The sequence below is a fragment of the Xyrauchen texanus genome, chromosome 48 (genome assembly GCF_025860055.1).
Source record: "Xyrauchen texanus isolate HMW12.3.18 chromosome 48, RBS_HiC_50CHRs, whole genome shotgun sequence".
Lineage (NCBI taxonomy): Eukaryota > Metazoa > Chordata > Actinopteri > Cypriniformes > Catostomidae > Xyrauchen > Xyrauchen texanus.
The window spans coordinates 9,092,241-9,113,288 of NC_068323.1; the positions used below are offsets into that span (position 1 = coordinate 9,092,241).

Sequence of the window (21,048 nt, forward strand, 5' to 3'; positions counted from 1 at the left end):
CAAATTATATTATTGATATTCTATATTATACATGAAATGAAATAAAGTAAAACTAAACAAAATATGATAAATCAAATATCAAATCAAATAGTATCAAGGATCATCTCAAAATAAACCTTTAAAAAACTATTATATAAAAAGAAGCATATACATTTGACATTTAAGCATAACCCTTGACATCAATGGGGTTTATAAGATCATTTAAATTCAGAAGCAAAGAGTATGTGCACAAGTGTCTCCACACTTTTAACTATTTCATCCACATCGCCTTCATCGGTACATAATCGTACAGATTTAATTCCACTTTCGCTTAAACAACAATGTCTTACTTAAAACAAAAGACATCAAATGGTTCTGAAACTTTTTATTGTGAAAATCGCAATCTAGTTTGCAATTATTTGATGTGTTTTGATTATTTACAGTATGATTTCTGGTTTCTGATGGGATTAAATCGATTAAAGATTGTCTGAGGACATTGACAACACACCAACATTCAGCATCTAACAGGAACATTCAGAATTGGTCACTCGACATTTCTACAATGCAGAGATATTTCATTAGTGTTACATACATTTTCTCAGCAGTGTACTCTGAATGTGCAGTAAATAACACATGCTACTATTGCAAGGTGCCTTGACATTCATTACAAAGCATGAAATATGTCAAACTGCATCAAACATTTCTCGATGGATCACGAGTAAAAGAAAACAGCATTGAAATGACACAATCTTCCCATTACATTCATAAACAACACAAATCAATGGCTGCATGTTTCTCTCTCATTCCGAAAGAACGTCTACGTCAACCCATTGTACCATAAAAGCTCTCTCCGCACAACAAAGTGCTTTTGTCGTCAAATAAGAGTCGTACGATTTATAAAACTAGTCCTTGTTGCACCGTCATCTTCATTTAAAAGCGCAGTTGGTTTAGACATCTAAAAAACATTAAAAGAGTGCTTAAGTCTTAAGTCAAGCTTTGGAGTGGGCCAAACGTTTTTTAACAGTCCTGGGGTCGTTTATTTGGTTCTAAGATGAAGCCCTCGATTTGTACGGTTCGGACAGTTCAGTACGGTTAATTATTCGTCTGAGTTCCTCCGGTCTTCACCGAATCTTCTTTATGCTTCATAGCCTCGATAACAGCCATCTCCTTAGCTTCTTTCTTCTGGTTTCTGGCCTCAAATAGCAGCCTAGAGGACAAAAATAGAGAGTGATCGCAAATATAAGTCAAACATGTGAACAACATTTTAGGCCGTTTTCACTCAAAGGACAAAACAATCGAACCTCTAACATTGTCTGCTAAATCAATTAAACTGTATTTACCTGTTCTCAATGATTCTCTGCACAATGTCGTCAGTGGTGAGACTGTTACCGCTGTCCAGAGCACGGAAGATACCTCGATTCTTCGGTTCCTGACAAGACAGCAAACAAGTAGGTGATTAAAATAATGACTAGTGTTACTAGACTAGTAATAGAAGAAGCGTAAGAAGACAAGCGGCCTCTACTCACTGCATACGGGTCTGTCCCGTCTCTGTCGGAAAACACCTTCGTCTTTCCATGGCACACCAGATCCACCTACAAGCAGATGGTATAGACGTTTCCAGTTGTTTTAACTTATTGTGTTATTGTGTCTGGAAGGGGTTTACATCGGTTTACTGTACTTCAAATGATAGTTTAAAATTCCCTACAAGTTTATTCAGTTTAGTACCTTACCTTAAAATGATCCAGGAGGTCTTTGCCTACTGTGTATGGGGCACCGATCACAACCTCTGAAACATACTACAGGAGAGATAATGAAAACAAGTTATTCACAGAACAAAATAACGAAGTTCTAATGTTCAAGGTTCTCGACAAACTTAGTCCTAAACCTCTAAGTTCTAAGATTTAAAGTTCCAATTTCTATGTTCTACATTAGTAATATCTGACATTCTAAAGTTCCAAATTCTCTACGGAGTTCTAATGTTCTTAGTTTTAAAGTTTGTGATGAGGAGGAGGGCATGGCCGGGCTGTGAGGATGCATGCCTGGCACTGAGTTGCCCCAATCATTAGGAGAGAGAGAGATAAGGAGGAGCCGGAGACACCAGATTGAGAGAGACACAGAGCTGTGTCTGTGTCTGCATATGAATTGTGTTCTGCTAAAAAGCAAAGTTTCATGTTTTAAGTTGAACATTAAAGCCTGCGTGTATCGTTCACAAACACGAAGTTCCCGTTAGTAGGGAAGGCAGAGGCTTGTCTGCCACAGTGGTGCCGAAACCCAGGATTGGAGGATGAAGCGCCATGAGAAAGCCCTGGCCGTTGATGGAGAATCGCGACACCGAGGATACACGATCCCATGGTACTGGAGCATTTCGCCAGGAGGCGGAGGAGTCCACTGCCGGTCGCCAGTTGTCATTTCTGAAGTTCAAAGTTCTAACGTTCAAGGTTCTCTATGAACTTAGTTCCAAACTTCTAATGTTCTAAGTTGTAAAGTTCTCTAAATTTGAAAGTTCAAATTCCTTTGTTCTACATTAATATTCTCTAAACTTCAAAAAGTTCAAGGTTCTCTACGAACTTATTTTTGAAGTTTAAATTCTAAAGTTCTAAGTTCTCCAAGTAATAACGGTTTAGCTTCTAAAGTTCTATTTTCTAAGTTCTGCAGTAGACATTTCTGAAGTTCAAAGTTCGAAAGTCCCAAATTCCTTAAGTAATAACGTCTGTATATTAGGTTAACTTTTAACGTTCTGCAGTTATTTATATTGATTTGTTATTTCAAACTGAAGATAATATGACAAGGTCTGTAGGTTCAAAGTTTCTATGCTTTTTTAAAGCAATAACTCTTAAAATTCCACGTTCTAAAGTTCTAAATGTTCTTAGTTCTCTCAGTTCTAAGTTTTATACATGTTCTAACTTCTTAAATTAATTTCTAAAGGCTCCCAAATCAGAACCACCAAATGAAGTTCTTAAATTCCAAAGGCAAAAGGAAACTGATGAGGATTATTAAACTCTGGTAGTTTATTGGAGATGCATGCGATTGTGGTTTTCGTCTATATTTCAGTGTGAGGGAGGTCTGGGGTTTCACTACATGTTTCTGATACCTACAGCTCAATGTGGGTTCTGTCTGAATGCTACGTCATGCTTTAGGTATGCTGTATTGTGTCAGAGCCGTGAGAGACTGTGTGCTTTGGATGGATGAGAGGGTTTGTGAACAGGATATGGTTTGGATTAGCTCAAGGCACTGAGAATGTTGGTTGGATTTGATTTTTAATAGACATTTGGAATATAAAAACAAAAAATCAAAGACTACTCTCAATCTCTGATGTCTGCTCTCTTGACCTTGAAATATTTCTGTTTTAGTAAAGATTTTTCTCCTTGCCCTCCCTCTCGCTATCTTTCTTCTTTTCGAAATCTCTCCCTCTCTCTCTCTCTCTCTCTCTCTCTCTCTCTCTCTCGCTCTCTCTCAGAGAACAGTGGTGTATTGTTTTGTGACAATACTGTTAAGAATATCAAGGCACACTGTAATAAAATGGGATTGGAACAGGCAGTAATGTATGCACAATGCTGTGATTTGATTGGAGGAGGCAGAAAGTATTCCTTTAGAGAGAGAGAGTGTGTGTGTGTGTGTGTGTGTGTGTGTGTGTGTGTGTGTGTGCGTGTGTGCACTCACTCGGCAGGCCAGCACACTCAAAGTTCTCTCATGAACATTCATGATGGGGTAGTTCTTCCCTTTGTAGCGGTTCACTTCCTATAAAACATTTAAACAATTACTAAACATCAGAAACCAGCATGGTGTTATGCTTGAGTAACGAGGCAGATGAGGAGATGCGGATCCAAACGCAGCTTGAACTTTATTTGATAAACAAACACAAAGTAACAACCCACGATGGGGAAAAGAAACATAAACTAGTTAAGCTAACCACGATATAAACAAGCAGGGGACTAGTGAGGGAAGCACACACCAGGCTAACATCAAACAACGATCGACAAAGACTGAACAACGACACGGGGTATAAATACACAAACATGGGAAAAGGGGCCAATGAAAGAACAGAACTCAAACAAGATAACAAGGTGATTAACAGAAACCAAAGGCAAATTAACAAGGGCAGGTGCAAACAATGAACAGGGAACACGAACGCTAACAGAGGACTATGGAGTTACATAAGGGACTAAAGTGAAAACTAAGAAGTGCAAAAGTGACAAGATGGAAAACAAGAGGGCAACAGTGAAACAAGACAGGGTAACCGTTACATAGCCCCCCCCTCAAGGATCGGATACCAGACGATCCTTGACAACAAACAACAAAAGACAAAACTCCACAAGAACAACATGAGGGCACCAGGGGCAAACAGACAGTACAAGTGGGCACATGGGCAGACAGGCAGACCAGGGGGGCACACTGGGCAGGCAGGAAGTCCGGGGGGCACAGAGGGCAAGACAGGCAGGTCCGGGAGGTGCCAGGGGCAGATGGGAAGTCCGGGGGGGAAATGAGACAGTCCACGAGGGCACGAATGAATGTGAGACAGTCCACGGGGGCACAAGTGGAGATGAGGGTGAGGGGCCCAGGGAGGTATCGACCGGGCAGGGACAGGTTTTGATGGTCTGGGAGCTGGCCACCGGGCAAGGACAGGTTTGGGGAACCTGGGAGGAGGCCACTGGACGGGGACTGGGTCAGGAGGCCAGGAGGGAGGACTCAGGACGGGAACAGGGTCAGGAGGCCTGGGTGGAGGCCACAGGACAGGGACTGGATCAGGGGGCCTGGGAAGAGGCCACGGGACTGGGGCTGGGTCAGGAGGTCTGGGGAGAAGCCACAGGACAGGGACAGGGTCAGGGGACCTGGGAAGAGGCCACAGGACGGGAACAGGGTCAGAAGCCCTGGGAGGAGGCCACAAGACAGGGACCGGGTCAGGAGGCCTGGGAGGAGGCCACAGGACAGAGGCCGGTTTTGGTGGCCTAGGAGGTGGAGTGGCCACAGGGGAGGCCAGCGGAGCCGCGTGAGGCGGAGCCAAGGAGTACCTCTGAGGCGGAGCCGAGGGAGGTGATGGCTCAGAAGGCCCAGAAGGCGGAGCTGAGGGAGGCTCAGGAGGTGGAACCGAAGGAGGCTCAGGAGGCGGAGCCGGGGTAGGCGGCGCCGTGGGAGGCTCTGGGAGCGGAGACCAGGAAGACTCTGGAGTCTCTGGAGGCAGAGACGTAGGAGGCTCTGAGGGCAGAGCCGTCGAAGGCTTGAGTGGCTCGAGCGGCGGAGCCGTAGGAGGCTCGGGAGGCTCAGAGGGCTGTGCCGTCGAAGGCTTGAGTGGCTCGAGAAGCGGAGCCGTGGGAGGCTCGGGAGGCTCTGAGGGCGGAGCCGTCGAAGGCTTGAGTGGATCTAAAGGCGGAGCCGGAGGAGTCTCGGGAGGCGGAGTCATAGGAGGCTCGGGAGGCTCTGAGGGCGGAGCCATCAAAGGCTTGAGTGGCTCGAGAGGCGGAGCCGTAGGAGGCTCAAGAGGCTCTGGGGCGGAGCCGTCAAAGGCTTGAGTGGATGGAGAGGCGGAGCAATAGGAGGCTCTGGAGGTGGAGCCGTAGGAAGCTCTGGGGGCGGAGCCGCAGGAGGCCACGTAGGCGGAGCTGCAGGAGGCTCGAGGGGCTCTGGGGGCGGAGCCGTAGGAGGCTCAAGAGGCTCTGGGGGCGGAGCCGTAGGAGACTCGGGGGGCGGAGCCCTGGAAGGCTCGAGAGGCGGAGCCCTGGAAGGCTCGAGAGTTTCAGGAGGCGGAGCCCTGGAAGGCTCAAGAGGTTCGAGAGGCAGAGCCCTGGGGGGCTCGAGAGGCTTGAGGGGTGGAGCCCTGGCAGGCTCGAGAGGCTTGAGGGGCGGAGCCCTGGCAGGCTCGAGAGGCTTGAGGGGTGGAGCCCTGGCAGGCTCGAGAGGTTCGAGAGGCAGAGCCCTGGGGGGCTCGAGAGGCTTGAGGGGTGGAGCCCTGGCAGGCTCGAGAGGCTTGAGGGGCGGAGCCCTGGCAGGCTCGAGAGGCTTGAGGGGCGGAGCCCTGGCAGGCTCGAGAGGCTTGAGGGGCGGAGCCCTGGCAGGCTCGAGAGGCTTGAGGGGCGGAGCCCTGGAAGGCTTGAGAGGCGGAGCTCTGGGAAGCTCAGGGGGCGGAGCTCTGGAAAGCTTGGGAGGCTTGAGAGACGGGGCCCTGGAAGACTCGAGAGACTTGAGGGGCGGAGCCCTGGAAGACTCGAGAGGTGGAGCCCTGGAAGGCTAGAGGGGCTTGAGGGGCGGAGCCCTGGTAGGCTCGAGAGGGTTGAGAGGCGGGGCCCTGGAAGGCTCGAGAGGCTTGAGAGGCGGAGCTCTGGGAAGCTCGGAGGGCGGAGCTCTGGAAAGCTTGGGAGGCTTGAGAGACGGGGCCCTGGAAGACTCGAGAGACTTGAGGGGCGGAGCCCTGGAAGACTCGAGAGGTGGAGCCCTGGAAGGCTAGAGGGGCTTGAGGGGCGGAGCCCTGGTAGGCTCGAGAGGGTTGAGAGGCGGGGCCCTGGAAGGCTCGAGAGGCTTGAGAGGCGGAGCTCTGGGAAGCTCGGAGGGCGGAGCTCTGGAAAGCTTGGGAGGCTTGAGAGGCGGAGCCCTGGAAGACTCGAGAGGCTTGAGAGGCGGAGCCCTGGAAGGCTCGAGGGGCTTGAGGGGCGGAGCCCTGGTAGGCTCGAGAGGCTTGGGAGGCGGAGCCCTAGAAGGCTCGAGAGGCTTGAGAGGTGGAGCTCTGGGAAGCTCGGAGGGCGGAGCTCTGGAAAGCTCGGGAAATTCGGACGGCGGAGCTCTGGAAGGCTCGGGAAACTCGGATGGCGGAGCTCTGGAAAGCTCGGGAAACTCGAAAGGCGGAGCTCTGGAAAGCTCGGGAAACTCGGATGGCGGAGCTCTGGAAAGCTCGGGAAACTCGGAAGGCGGGGCTCTGGAAAGCTCGGGAAACTAGGATGGCGGAGCTCTGGAAAGCTCGGGAAACTCGGATGGCGGAGCTCTGGAAAGCTCGGGAAACTCGGATGGGGGAGCTCTGGAAAGCTCGGGAAACTCGGATGGCGGAGCTCTGGAACGCTCGGGAAACTCGGAGGGTGGAGCTCTGGAAAGCTCGGGAAACTCGGATGGCGGAGCTCTGGAAAGCTCGGGAAACTCGGAGGGTGGAGCTCTGGAAAGCTCGGGAAACTCGGATGGCGGAGCTCTGGAAAGCTCGGGAGGAGGAGCCCTGGAAGACTCGAGAGACTTGAGAGACTTGGGAGGCGGAGCCCTGGTAGGCTCGAGAGGAGGAGCCCTGGAAGGCTCGGGAGGTGCTGGCTCTAGGATGGGCACGACCACTGGCGCTGGCTCTTGGACGGTCACGGTTACTGGCACTGGCTCTTTGACGGTCATGGCTACTGGCACTGGCTCTTGGACGGTCATGGCTTCAGGCTCTGGCTCTTGGACGATCATGGCTTCAGGCTCTGGCTCTTGGACGATCGAGGCTTCTGGTACTGGCTCTTGGACGGTCACGGCTACTGGCACTGGCTCTTGGACGGTCATGGCTACTGGCACTGGCTCTTGGACGGTCATGGCTTTAGGCACTGGCTCTTGACGGTCGAGGCGCAGGCGCTGGCTCAGGGACGGTCGAGGCCAGGCGCTGGCTCAGGGACGGTCGAGGCTACAGGCGCTGGCTCAGGGACGGTCGAGGCTACAGGCGCTGGCTCAGGGACGGTCGAGGCTACAGGCGCTGGCTCAGGGACGGTCGAGGCTACAGGCGCTGGCTCAGGGACGGTCGAGGCTACAGGCACTGGCTCATTGACGTTTGAGGCTATCGGCACTGGCTCATTGACGTTTGAGGCTAACGGCACTGGCTCACTGACGTCTGAGGCTAACGGCACTGGCTCACTGACGTCTGAGGCTACAGGCTCTGGCTGGGTTACCGTGGTATGTGCCGGCTTAGGTTCGCCGGGCGCTGAGGGCAGAGTCAAGGGGGGTTTAGGGCATGGGGCTGCGGCAGGCGGAGGCTGGAGCACAGAGACCACTCCCTTTCTCCTCTTCCTCCGGGCTGATGCGACTGGCGAGGCTGGGATGCTGTTCCTGGTCAGCGTGGGTTCAGGCTCGCTGGCCGTGGTTGATGACGACTCAGGCTTGCTGATGGTAGAGGCCGTAGGCGCTGGTTCGCTCACTGTGACATACGTGGCCGCTGGCTCGCTCACTGTGACATGCGTGGCCGCTGGCTCGCTCACTGTGACATGCGTGGCTTCTGGCTCGCTCACCGTGACATGCGTGGCCGCTGGCTCGCTCACTGTGACAGGCGTGGGCCCTGGCTTGCAGACCGGGGCAGGCGTGGGTTCTGGCTCGCAGACCGGGGCAGGCGTGGGCTCTGGCTTGCAGACCGGGGTAGGTGTGACAGGGGGGGCCCCGGACAGCTGAAGGGTCTCCACAGTGGGTGGAGGGGTAGGGTCCTCCTCCACGACACCCACGGTGAGCTGTGAGCCGCAAACTAGTAGGGTCGCCTCCAGGAAGTCGCAGAGCGTCCAGCCGTGCGTTGCCTGTGGCAACCGCTCCCTCAGCGCCGCGTTCAGATTGCCCCTAAAGAAGGCCACCAAGGCTGAGTCCGGGAAGTCTGAGACACTCGCCAGGTTCAGGAAATCGTGGATGTGGTCTTCAATGGGGCGGTCCTCTTGCTTTAAGCAGAGCAGATGGTAGTTCGCACGTTGGACTGCTGGATCCATGGGTGGGTCGATCGTTCTGTTATGCTTGAGTAACGAGGCAGATGAGGAGATGCGGATCCAAACGCAGCTTGAACTTTATTTGATAAACAAACACAAAGTAACAACCCACGATGGGGAAAAGAAACATAAACTAGTTAAGCTAACCACGATATAAACAAGCAGGGGACTAGTGAGGGAAGCACACACCAGGCTAACATCAAACAACGATCGACGAAGACTGAACAACGACACGGGGTATAAATACACAAACATGGGAAAAGGGGCCAATGAAAGAACAGAACTCAAACAAGATAACAAGGTGATTAACAGAAACCAAAGGCAAATTAACAAGGGCAGGTGCAAACAATGAACAGGGAACACGAACGCTAACAGAGGACTATGGAGTTACATAAGGGACTAAAGTGAAAACTAAGAAGTGCAAAAGTGACAAGATGGAAAACAAGAGGGCAACAGTGAAACAAGACAGGGTAACCGTTACACACGGAGACAGCACTTGTAATTTGGCGATTTTAAAACTATGCACACATTTAGGTAAGCAAATAACAACATTAAAAGTAATGAAAATAACAAATATCGTATAAAATCTGGTAAGCAGATTTCATTATCAGGACAAAAAAAAAAAAAAAAAAAAAAAAAAAGCAAAATCACATAATGAACATCCTGACACCAGGATTTTAAAGAACTCTGTAAAGCGTGTGTTGTCATGTTAAAGCATTGAATTTAAACTTACATTTTTCCTGGTCCACATGATGTTTTGTATTATCAAAGTAAACATATATTTGTTGCAAACTTTAAAAACAGCAAGCAAACTTTGCAGCAAAGTTTCTTCAAAGAGAAACATAATGGCAAAGCTGTTCAAGGTGCGCGTGTATTTGTAACACACCTGGTCAAAATGCAATCCGACAATGATGTAAGGCTTCTTTGCTTGTTTGTGAACGGTCTCTAGGAAATCCACATGGCCAATGTCTTTATGGTACAAACAGTAAAGGCTAAAACCAAAACACCCATAAATACACACAGACACAACAAGAACTCCCTTCTTGATAGAGACAGTGAGGGTGTGTAAATGACAGATTTATAAGGATACGGAAGAGGTCAAAAGCGCCGGCCACATATATGATTGTGTCTCCTGGCTCTGGCTCTTTTCCTGAGGCAAACTGGATGATTTTTTGAGATGTTTGAAGGAACTGAGAGACGCCAGTCCAAGGACTATGACCTTTAGGGCCCTAAAGAGATAAATGAGAAAAATGTTTCACATTAAAAAGCATTCAAGTTTTTTAATACATACCACAGATTAAATCATAAATATCAATTATGCACAGTACAGTATGTTCTACTTTTGCACCTCTAATGTGACCTAACAGTAAAGGTTTGATGTTTTATGCATTTTATTGACAGTTCATTTCATTTTACTCCACCCACATGCCCTTAGTTTTATAGAGAAGTTGCATCTGATTGATAAAATGTTTATGAAAGCTAATGAAAACAAACTTTTTTTTTTTTTTAGAAAAACATTCACTCATGAATCATGCACAATAACAACATACATTTCTTTATTTAAGAAAGAAAAGAAAATAATTTGTGATTTAATGTTGACTTTCAGATGCATCCTGACCTCTAATATGAGTATGACAACAGAATAAAACATGTTCTACTACTTAATAACATTGTGGATCTGAATGTAAGCTGTGTGAAAACATCAACTCACCTTCCCAAAGTTATCCGTGTGCAGTTGGTAAGCTGCGTTATCCTGAGAGAGAGAGAGAGAGGAAAATTCTGGATTAGGCATTGTTGGAATGAAACCTAATTTTGTAATGCATATCCACACACATAAAGTATACTCACAATGTTACTGTGGTGCGCTTTTGTCAACAAGAGCATACGACCCACCAGGTCTGTCGTTGACACTCCCTGTGTGCGTTTGCACTCCCTGTGGACGCACACAATCCATAAGACAACCAAAACACCTACTTTTGTCTTCAAGTTCAGTGGTGTACCACAAGTGTCTGTTTTAGGGCCTCTTTTGTTTACCTGTATCTGCCCATTCTCTTCACCTCGTCATAAGTATCCTTTCCATCCACGGTTAAAGTGATGTCATCTACCAAAATAAATGAAATAATGTTATATTCAACTCAAATTCAGTATTATTTTGATACAGTTGCGTTTTAAAGGGGACATATCATGAAAAACTGTTTTTTGTTGCTCTTTTAAAATATACATATTTGATGTACTATTTAGACATATTTTAACATCCATAATGCACATCTCTCGAAAGTCAGTGTGAACTACCCAAGAATCTAGAGGCTAGCCAATCATAACAGAGGTCATTTAGAAGTCTTAAAAGATATAGTAGCATTATAAACCTGTTTAATTTCTAAGGGTCTAAGAGAAAGTGGAAAATGTTAACATAATATGTGAACCTAAAGGAATAAAAAGCTACAATGGCCCCTTAAAAATGATAGAGTGATTATGCTGTGGCTCTAGGTGTCTATAAGTGGCCCCTCACCTCCATGCACACAGAAATCACAGTTGTATTTGTCCAGCGTTGCCAGCGTGGTGACATACGGTGCCCCCTCTACGATTTCATCCACCCATTTTATCGCCCGGATCATTTTATAACGTTCAGCCTGCATGAACACCGGAGGACCCTTGTGCTTGGCTATTTCCTCTGAACGGGAGAGAAAGAATATTTTAGGTTTCACTCAAGTGTCCAAATACTTTGGGGGCCACTTTACGGGCAGTGCAAAGCATTTGTATGTGTTATCAAAGACTGAGTCATGTCTATAATGTGTCTTGTGAAACATACCATCCGTGTGAACTCCCACTACGAGATAATCTCCCATGGCTTTGGCCTGCCGCAATTGGTTAGAATGACCATAGTGCACCATGTCATAGCTGTTGATGAAAACAGAACTGGACTTAGTACTCAATAACATGAATTGACTCGGCACACTTGAACGGTAACCTGAAATGTTGTGTGCGCGAGTGTGTTATCAAAGCGAGGCCTTTGCCCCACTTAGATCATTAGCCAGACGATGGGATTACTTGAGGACATCCGACACGCATCAGATGATGTGTTAGTTATTTATAACTTTAGATTCATCACCCTCTTATGTACTAAAGCGATTCTGAGAGAGATGCAAGAGTAGTTTTGGTAAATTTTGGTGAAATATTTGGATATACAACTATGATATTCTCAGAAGTACATTGGAGTCCGATGTAAATACCATGGTACATGAATTTCAGAACAACGATATATGTCTCATAGTACCACCACAGTACTAACTTTGAAGGGTATGCACTATTTTGGACATGGTACCATGGAAACCCCATGGACATTTGAACATGCACCATGGTAACAAATAGTTTTGTAACAAGCAATTCCACATAGATGCTGTATTTTTGGGGCATGTGCCTTGGTAATAACATGTTTTTGAACATGGTACCACTTTTAATGGATTTTTGTTTCATAGTAATTTTTAAATACCATTTCAGTACCATTATATTCACAGTACCATGTTAATAGCATAGACTTTTGGACTTATGGTAATAATTAAGAACCATTAGTACCATGGTATTACCAAAGTTTTCTGTGGTAGTGCCATGGTATTCTTTGAAGTACCTTGGAGTACTTTGTAAATACCATAACATGTGAATATGGTAATAATACTAAATTATAGTGCATATAAAAACTCCATAGTATTACCAGGACTGTACAATAGTACTTTTTACACAATTCATATACATTAAATTTGCATGCTGTTGCAATGCATTCCTGCTTTGTGAATGAATGTAATTCCAAAAGTAACTATATATGACTTTATACTCCGATCTACCACTGTGATCGCACTCACCAGCCGTCACACCACACCCGGATCACCCTCTTCCTCTTCTCCGCGCTGCAGGCTGACCCGTCCCGGCAAGAGGAACTGCTCTCTGCTCTGTCTTCTTCCTCCTCCGCCGCATGGTTTCCGTTTCTGATCATGTTTTATGCGTATAAACTCTCAGATCAGCTGTAAAACACCGATATATCCGGAAACTGGTAAATTCGCCTTCCCAGATGGCAAGAGAATGTGCGCAATGTTGATGACGCAAAACCAACACGCTACTATGGAACGCCCCTGCTCTAGGCCCATCCCTCCTCCCGTGACGTCACAATCGTTTTGTTACGTTTGGATTCAAAACAATTATATTCACAAAGATACATGTATTTATTTTTTGTCAAGAAAACTTGCTTTATAGTTTTTGAAAGTGGATAGAACATTATATTCACTGAATTCGTATATCTCTGAAACAAAGACCAATTAAAACTGTAACAAATGTGCTATTTCTTTAATATATTCATGTAGATATGCACTATAATACATTACCCCTAATGTAAAACTACTGTATTACATTACTGGTTTTGAAAGCATGTGTTACTTGTGAAACTGATAAAAAAAATAAAAAAATGTGAAATGAAAACATGGGCTGTGTCCACTGAGATCAGTGGCAGTGTCTCGTTTTGAAGGCCGCGTCCTCCAGAGGGCGCATTTGTCGGCCGCATACATCATCATCGTCATCTCGATACATCATTATAACTCTCCTAAAATCTACCTTATACGTTCCCTTCCAGGTGGACTTTGTTCCCTTCTCACTCAAAACGCTTGCGCTTGTTAAAGAGTGGCGTGTTGTCATGGCAACCATGTTCCGTTCCGTTTCCGTTTGTCCTATGAAGGCCGTCTTGTTTAAACGAGATTTGTTTATAAGAGGACGCTCGGTATCCTGCAGCCTTCAAAGGATGCGCCCTACCTAACATGCAGCCTTCCAAATGAGACAGCCTTAGAGCCTCTTGACATAATATAAATGAAAACGATAAATTCATAGTATTTAATACAATTTGTGTCTATTTTAAGATGTGCCCAAATCTATCTGTCTGTCTGTCCGTCCGTCCGTCCGTCCGTCCTTCTGTCTGTCTGTCTGTCTATCTGTCTGTCTGTCTGTCTGTCTGTCTGTGCCTGCCTGCCTGTCTGTCTGTCTGTGTGTGTGTGTGTCTATCTGTCTGTCTGTCTCTGTCGGTGCCTGCCTGCCTGTCTGTGTGTGTGTGTCTATCTGTCTGTCTGTCTCTGTCTGTGTGTGTGTGTCTGTCTGTCCATCCATGTCTGTCTGTCTGTCGTGTGTGTGTCTGTCTGTCTGTCCGTCCCTCCGTCTATCCATCCATCCATCTCTGTCTGTCTGTCTATCTATCTATGTCTGTGTGTGTGTGTGTGTGTCTGTCTGTCTATTTTTTTAATCTGCTGGTAGATACTTACTGACCAAAAATGGAATAAAATTATAGACAAAATAATGTAACTCGCATCGCTTGATTTGTCTTTTTTAAGATTAAAAAATCATTCAAATTAAGTGCCAACATTTTGCTTCAAAACATTCGCTCAACCAGGCGACTGATTTGATTTAGAAAGGAAAGTAACTGGAAATAATTCATAGATGGTTTTAATGAAGAAATGTGTTTTCTTCATGTTATTTTATATACACAAACTTTCCATGCATAGATAATATTATAGATAATATAATGTAATGGCATTATGATGTAAAATCATGATATATGCTTTAAAAGTGGTGTAATTAACAAAAACAAATAAATAAAAAAAAAGATTTATGATTTTATTAGTGGAAAAGAAAATATTAGAAAGCGCATTTGCATATTATCAGCATATTATAGCATCTTTGCTATAACAACATTTTTGCATATAATAAAAATGTCACTTTATTATTTGTTTAAACCTTAATTTCACACTTTTCTTCATAGGTATACTTCATGCATCTTTCCAGATGATGCAGGTCCATCCAGTAGATGGTACTATATACATATGCATACATAAGAAGGACACTACAGGCTCGGGTCGAATATGAAAATGTTTATTTTGCAGGGCAGGACACCATCACACACCACAGTTTGATACAGCGGTGACACAAGTAAAAGAAAATGTTTACCTGAGTATTTAGTGCATTAACCTGAGATTATGTTCCTTCAATATCGCACACATAGAAAATGATTCAAAACTGTAGAAAAATATTTCAATTTTCCTTATTACGTACACAATGTTCTTTAACTCTTGGGAAAATAAATAACGATGACTACAGTGCTCAAATGTCTACAAAAATAAAATAAAAATAGGACTATGGCTTTAGATTTCCAGAGTTGAATCAGTTTTGGCTTTAAGCAATATGGCTTCCATTCTTTGATGACTGGAGGCCCTTCAGGATCCATATTTAAGCTCTTCTAGGGAAACCAAATAGGCTCTTCATTAATTCCCACTTTGTTTGCCACTGAAAAAGAAAATAAGAAACAGGAAGTTTTAGACATTGCATCTCAATTAAACCAAAATAAACTCATTTATTGCTTTTGAACTAATTATACCCAATACTCACTTATTTTAAACACAACTTTTTCAATGTGCGAATTATATGACTGTCAGGAATTAAATTTTTTTAACAGAATTTCTGCTTTTTAAAGGCATCTTAAACATCTAAAATGATTCATAAAGGTAATTTTAGGCACGCAAACTGTTGGTACGTCTCGCGTGAAGCAAGTTGTCAGTTGGCGCCATTAGCACAGTTAGCTAAACGTCAATTGTTGTATCTTTAAGACCTTTTAAACAAAATGTTACAGTTTTGTGATATATTTGTGATATATTTATCTATAATAAAGTGATACTGACAGCACTTCTCATGTTGTTTTGTTGTAAGCAGCATATAGCCCACTGTTGTTATGGTTAAGTCTGGGGCTTTTTGGCGGCAATATGTAGGCCTAACTGAACTTTTATCTTGAAACCTCAAATAAGTTTACATTTATTTGTTTCGACTCATAAGTTCCTAGGAGGACATTACCTTGTCCCCGATGTTTTAGAGTTCATCAACCATTGTAAGTACTCCTTGGCAGCCATGCTGTCCAAAACCTTGTTGACGTCACTGGTGAAACTGCCATCTACATGCCTCCTACGGGGCAGATCTGCACCTCTGTTGCCTGCAACACTGCACATATGATAATCAATGAGCATTTGTATACGACACACAATACTTATTATTGAACATTTGCATCAGTGAATTATAGATTGCAGTCAAGCTGAGGTCTACACCAAGTTTTTACACTGTGTTGCTTTAGTTTACGCTGTTGTGTTCCCTTGTTGGTCACCTTTTTTTAGTCCTTAGCATGGATGCTAGCATGTATGTGTACCAATCAGCAAGACTACTTGGTAAACTAGCTTTATCAGAAAGATCATGTTGGTTGACCAGCATCACCAACTAAGTTTCGCATAGCTATGCTGGTTCCCCGGTTAGGCCAAACTAGCATTAGCCAGCCTGGACCAGCATTCAAAAATTCATGCTGGTCTAACGGGAGCCAGCTGGTACGTGATAGCTGTGCAGTATGTGTAAACCTCACTTATCTGGCCTCAAGAGGCACACTAGCGACTGACGCTAGAGGCTGTAGCCTTCAGCCTCCTTGTTAGTGCACCCGCCTCCCATTGAACAGGACTGGTTACAGTGGTGCTGTGACCCGGATGGGAGTGAGATTTAGGGGGGTGAGTGTAACGGGAGCCAGCTGCTGCATGATAGCTGTGCGGAAATCCTCACTCCCCTGGCGTCAAGAGGCACACTAGCAACTGACGCTAGAGGCTGTAGCCTTCAGCCTTATCGTTAGTGCGCCCGCCTCCCATGCTGGCTGATGCCGGTTCGAATCCCACTCAGAGTGGGTTGAACAGGACCGGTTACAGTGGTGCCGTGACCCGGATGGGAGTGAGATTTAGGGGGGGTGAGTGTAACGGAAGCCAGCTGGTACGTGATAGCTGTGCGGTAAACCTCACTTATCTGGCCTCAAGAGGCACACTAGCAACTGACGCTAGAGGCTGTAGCCTTCAGCCTCCTTGTTAGTGCACCCGCCTCCCATTGAACAGGACTGGTTACAGTGGTGCCGTGACCCGGATGGGAGTGAGATTTAGGGGGGGTGAGTGTAACGGAAGCCAGCTGGTACGTGATAGCTGTGCGGTAAACCTCACTCCCCTGGCCTCAAGAGGCACACTAGCGACTGACGCTAGAGGCTGTAGCCTTTAGCCTCCTCGTTAATGCGCCCGCCTCCCATGCTGGCTGACACCGGATCGAATCCTGTTCGGAGAGGGTTGAGCTGGATCAGTTACACCTAAAGCCACGTCCACACTAATTCGTTATTGTTTAAAAACTCAGTTTTTAGATTTCTTAACGTCATTGTTTTTCATAGTAAGCAGTAATAGACCATATTCACAGCTGCACCATCTTTGATTTTTTTTTTTTATTAAACCTTTATTTAACCAGGAAGAGACTCCTTGAGATTAAAAATCTCTTTTACAAGAGTGTCCTGGCCACGATTTTTGATTGGAATGACAAAAACAACAGGCAATACTGCCATTTAAAGTGTTCTTGGGTCATCCCACGGACAAAACATTGAAACATTCAGTAGACGAACAACTCCAGACAACATGAGTTGTGGAGAATCATATGTGATCTAGGAGCTTTATCCAGCTTTAAACGTTCATACCATTGAAGAAACGGCAAGTTTATCGCTCGCTTTTTCAATCCCCTTAAAAATCAAAGATGGCGCAATGGTGAATAAGGTCTACAGAAAGCATTTTCGAAAGTCTTCGTTTTCGGTTGAGGAAAATGTTCTAGGGTGGTTGAAAGGTGTAAACGTAGCGTAATCAAGGCATTTTCAAACGGAAATGTATTTGTGTGACCATGGTCTACAGTAGGATCATCTATCTTGGAAATCAGTTTCTTGGAAAGAGATGGTCTGTTAGCATCAATTAGTCATGTGATCTTTGAAATATTATACGTTTTTGTGTTCTGTAGGTGTTTGCTTGATTAGCTAAGAAGAATTTGATTGGATTAGTGTACCAGAAACAGAAGATGCATTGCATTTGAGTGAAATAAGCTCCCCAAAGCCAAACAAACAATCTTAAGCATGGAAAGATAACCAGACAGCTGGTTTCAGCTGGATTTATTAGCATTAGCTCTATGCCGTAGGGTTGGACAGGATGCATTAGAAAAGAGACAGCTGTCAAAGAAGAGTAAAAGTTATTAAGCAATCAGTTCAGTGATTATTCTCTCTAACACTTTATCTCGTTCTTTATTTCCATCACTTGCACACTCTATAAGGCACTGGAGGCGTAATGAAGCGAGGAAGCCTACTCTTGTTTGGGCTGTCCAGATTTTAGCCAGGCGACAAAGTTCTGGGCCGCTTGGTCTTGCAGGTAGGAGCTGATGTCGCTGGTGTAGGTTCCTTCAGCATGACGCCTGGCTGGACCACTGGGGGTGGAAAAAGAGTTCATGTGAGGAAATGACAGATTAAACGATTGAATTATAGTTAGCTGAGAAATAATGCCAACCTAGTTGGGATAGTGAATGGTTTTCAATGGAGTCAGTGTTAAGGCTAGGTTAGTGTAGTGTCATGGTTAGGTCTTAAATTTTTCTTTTACTCTGTTGAATAATTTTTGGTAGTTTCTTATAAGACATACTTTTAACAATGATACTGTATTACACAATAAAATCTCATATTGTAATTACACCAACCCGTTTCTCTTTGAATTCATGAGCCATTGAACAAAGTCCTGCGCCCTCCTGGTCTCCAAGTATTTGCTGTAGTCGTTTGAGAACGTCCCCTCAGAATGCCTCTTTACCGTTGTGAAATCTTGACCCCTCGGTAGAAGACTTTCTACTGTCTCTGTGCTACAGGATGAGAAGTTGTACATTGACTATGAAGTTACATATAATTGTGTACACCTTCCAAATGATGGCAAAATCTCCAAATATAGAAGCTTTAAACAGTAAAACAAATATAAGGATTGTGAAACTATTACAGTGTTTTACCACTCAAATAGAAAAATAGCAGTACATTATCTTCAAATTATTTCATACGAAAAGTTAAAATACCATTGTATTATTTTCCTAAAATAATTACGCACATTTGTGCAAACAGACATGTATAGCTTTTTATAGATTTAGCTATTATTAAACTATTATACGGTTTTAGTCTTTTTATCAAATTTTACACATTTATACTAGTAAATTGTCTTCGTACAAAAGTTCAAACACTATACTAAGTGCTTCCGGTTTTTATAATCTACTATTTTAGTGGAGTGGTGGTGGCGTAGTGGGCGAAAGCACATAACTGGTAATCAGAAGGTTGCTGGTTCGATCCCCACAGCCACCACCATTGTGTCCTTGAGCAAGGCACTTAACTCCAGGTTGCTCCGGGGGGATTGTCCCTGTAATAAGTGCACTGTAAGTCACTTTGGATAAAAGTATCTTCTATTTTTATAAAGAAATGAATCACACAGAAATAGATTCATTGGTGCACAAAAGATAAACTGGACTTCAAGTCTCTTCAAACCATTTAATAATAACTAAGTTTCTATTTTGTCTGACAATTAACCCAGCTAAATAGACGTTCATGTAATTATTACACAAAAACATTGGGCATTTCACTTACCTTGTGTTTTCTGCTTGCAAAGGGGCACACATGCTGTTTTGAACGAAAAGGGAAAGTAGAAGACCAGCAAGAAATTGGACGCCTTTCATTTTGATAGCTTCTGTAGAGTTCATATACACACGTCCTGTAAAAATCATATAGTACATAAAGAGGTTATCATATAACCCAGAAAACCAATCAATCCAAGAAGGGTTTGTATGTTAAAACCACAAGTTCTGAGGGGATGTACAACGAGCCCCATCATAAGCAAGAGACCCTAAACTTACCAATGGATGTATTGTATTGATAGGTAGATGAACAGAAGTTTGCTTCTCAACGCGACTGCTCTTCTGGTTCTTCTGCTGCTGGTTTCGTGGCCTCTTCTCAAACTTCAGGGTCTTTTATAGGCGAATCAGGTGGGCAGGCCTCTGTTAACAACCCACACACGTGCGTACCTCTGCGTTAAGCTCATCCATTAGTGTCAGTCCATTTACCCGGTATGGATGAAACTGAGCTCATGTTTGTTTATAGAGAGAGAGATGTGCCAAAGTACTCACAGATAAGAGCTGTCTTTGAGGTGTGAGAAAGCAGGATGAAGGTATCGCAAATAAATGAAGAGAAAAATAACCTCTGAAGTGCTGCTGTAGGGGAAAATGCAGAGAGAAACGGATATACTGTTAGAATGATTGGGTGAATCAGGTCTGAGTTTTTGGAGAACGTGCCAAATGGATATTTCCTTCATGTTTTAGTTTATCACATTTACATGATGAGTTCTTAGTTGTGTTTCCAAGGATGCTCTGCACAATCAATCTACGTGATATAAGTCATTTGATGCACTATAAAGAAATAAATGAAAAGCTAATGTAGTGTTTTGGAAAGATATATAATCTTTGAAATATCTTTGATAACTTTGTAAACAAGATGATTACTACATTAATTGGTTAAAAATGACCAGAAATCATCTCCACATTGTTCTCCAAAAAGCTGGTAGTAACAACCTTTATGAAATATATTATAACAACTATAACAACACATATATTTATAGATGATATATAACACATATTATATAGGTTTTAATTTATTTTTATAATATATAATTGCTATTTCTTTGTTTTTTTACCCAGAAGGCAATAATGGCAGTAATTGGGTTAGGTTAGGTCAGGGTTAGGGTTAGGTTTAGGTTAGGTTAATTTAGGTTACGGTTAGGTTTAGGTTAGGTTAAAGTTAGGATTTGGTTAGTTTAGTTTAGTTTAGTTTAGTTTAGTTTAGTTTAGTTTAGTTTAGTGTTAGGGTTTGGTTAGGTTAGTTTAGGTTAGGGTTAGGTTTAGGTTAGGTTAAAGTTAGGATTTGGTTAGTTTAGTTTAGTTTAGTTTAGTTTAGTTTAGTTTAGGGTTAGGGTTAGGGTTTGGTTAGGTTAGGTTAGGTTAGGTTAGGTTAGGTTAGGTTAGTTTAGGTTAGGTTAGGTTAGGTTAGGGTTAGGTTAGGTTAGGGTTAGGTTAGGGTTAGGTTAGGTTAGGTTAGGGTTAAGTTAGGGTTAGGTTAGGTTAGGTTATGTTAGGTTAAGGTTAGGTTAGTTTAGGTTAGGGTTAGGTTAGGTTAGGTTAGTTTAGGGTTAGGGTTAGGTTAGGTTAGGTTAGGGTTAGGTTAGGTTAGGGTTAGGTTTGGTTAGGGTTAGGTTAGTTTAGGTTAGGTTAGGTTAGGGTTAGGTTAGGTTAGTTTAGGATAGGGTTAGGTTAGGTTAGTTTAGGGTTAGGTTAGGTTAGGTTAGTTTAGGTTAGGTTAGGTTAGGGTTAGGTTAGGGTTTGGTTAGTTTAGGTTAGGGTTCGGTTAGTTTAGGTTAGGTTTAGGTTAGGGTTAGGGTTTGGTTAGTTTAGATTAGTTAGGGTTAGGTTTAGGTTAGGGTTTGGT

The 21,048-nt window shown here is 44.1% G+C and overlaps 3 protein-coding genes across 4 annotated transcripts; 1 reads left to right on the forward strand and 2 right to left on the reverse strand.

The window, feature by feature from the left end:
- Nucleotides 1-177: 177 nt before the first annotated feature.
- On the reverse strand, nt 178-12,766 carry LOC127639568 (ethanolamine-phosphate cytidylyltransferase-like). Its single transcript, XM_052121645.1, has 13 exons — nt 12,515-12,766; nt 11,467-11,555; nt 11,167-11,328; nt 10,692-10,758; nt 10,506-10,590; nt 10,369-10,410; nt 9,748-9,886; nt 9,544-9,626; nt 3,640-3,717; nt 1,710-1,775; nt 1,506-1,571; nt 1,320-1,408; nt 178-1,186 (listed from the first exon to the last, which is right to left on the reverse strand). Exons 1-13 carry the CDS (start codon nt 12,643-12,645, stop codon nt 1,072-1,074), a joined length of 1,212 nt encoding a protein of 403 aa, XP_051977605.1. The 5' UTR covers nt 12,646-12,766; the 3' UTR covers nt 178-1,071.
- Nucleotides 5,491-7,266, forward strand: LOC127639567 (uncharacterized transmembrane protein DDB_G0289901-like). Its single transcript, XM_052121644.1, has 2 exons — nt 5,491-5,873; nt 6,039-7,266. The coding sequence occupies exons 1-2, from the start codon at nt 5,491-5,493 to the stop codon at nt 7,264-7,266; spliced, it is 1,611 nt and encodes a 536-aa protein (XP_051977604.1).
- Nucleotides 12,767-14,542: 1,776 nt separating the features above from the next.
- On the reverse strand, nt 14,543-19,922 carry LOC127639953 (pro-glucagon-like). Of its 2 annotated transcripts, XM_052122303.1 has the most exons (7): nt 19,698-19,922; nt 19,428-19,568; nt 19,162-19,285; nt 18,243-18,398; nt 17,862-17,978; nt 15,531-15,674; nt 14,543-14,969 (listed from the first exon to the last, which is right to left on the reverse strand). In XM_052122303.1, exons 3-7 carry the CDS (start codon nt 19,272-19,274, stop codon nt 14,948-14,950), a joined length of 552 nt encoding a protein of 183 aa, XP_051978263.1. In that variant the 5' UTR covers nt 19,275-19,285; nt 19,428-19,568; nt 19,698-19,922; the 3' UTR covers nt 14,543-14,947. The 2 variants fall into 2 exon arrangements, with proteins under 2 accessions (XP_051978263.1, XP_051978264.1); XM_052122304.1 differs by lacking the exon at nt 19,698-19,922 and having other exon boundaries at nt 19,428-19,651.
- Between the last annotated feature and the right edge of the window lie 1,126 nt (nt 19,923-21,048).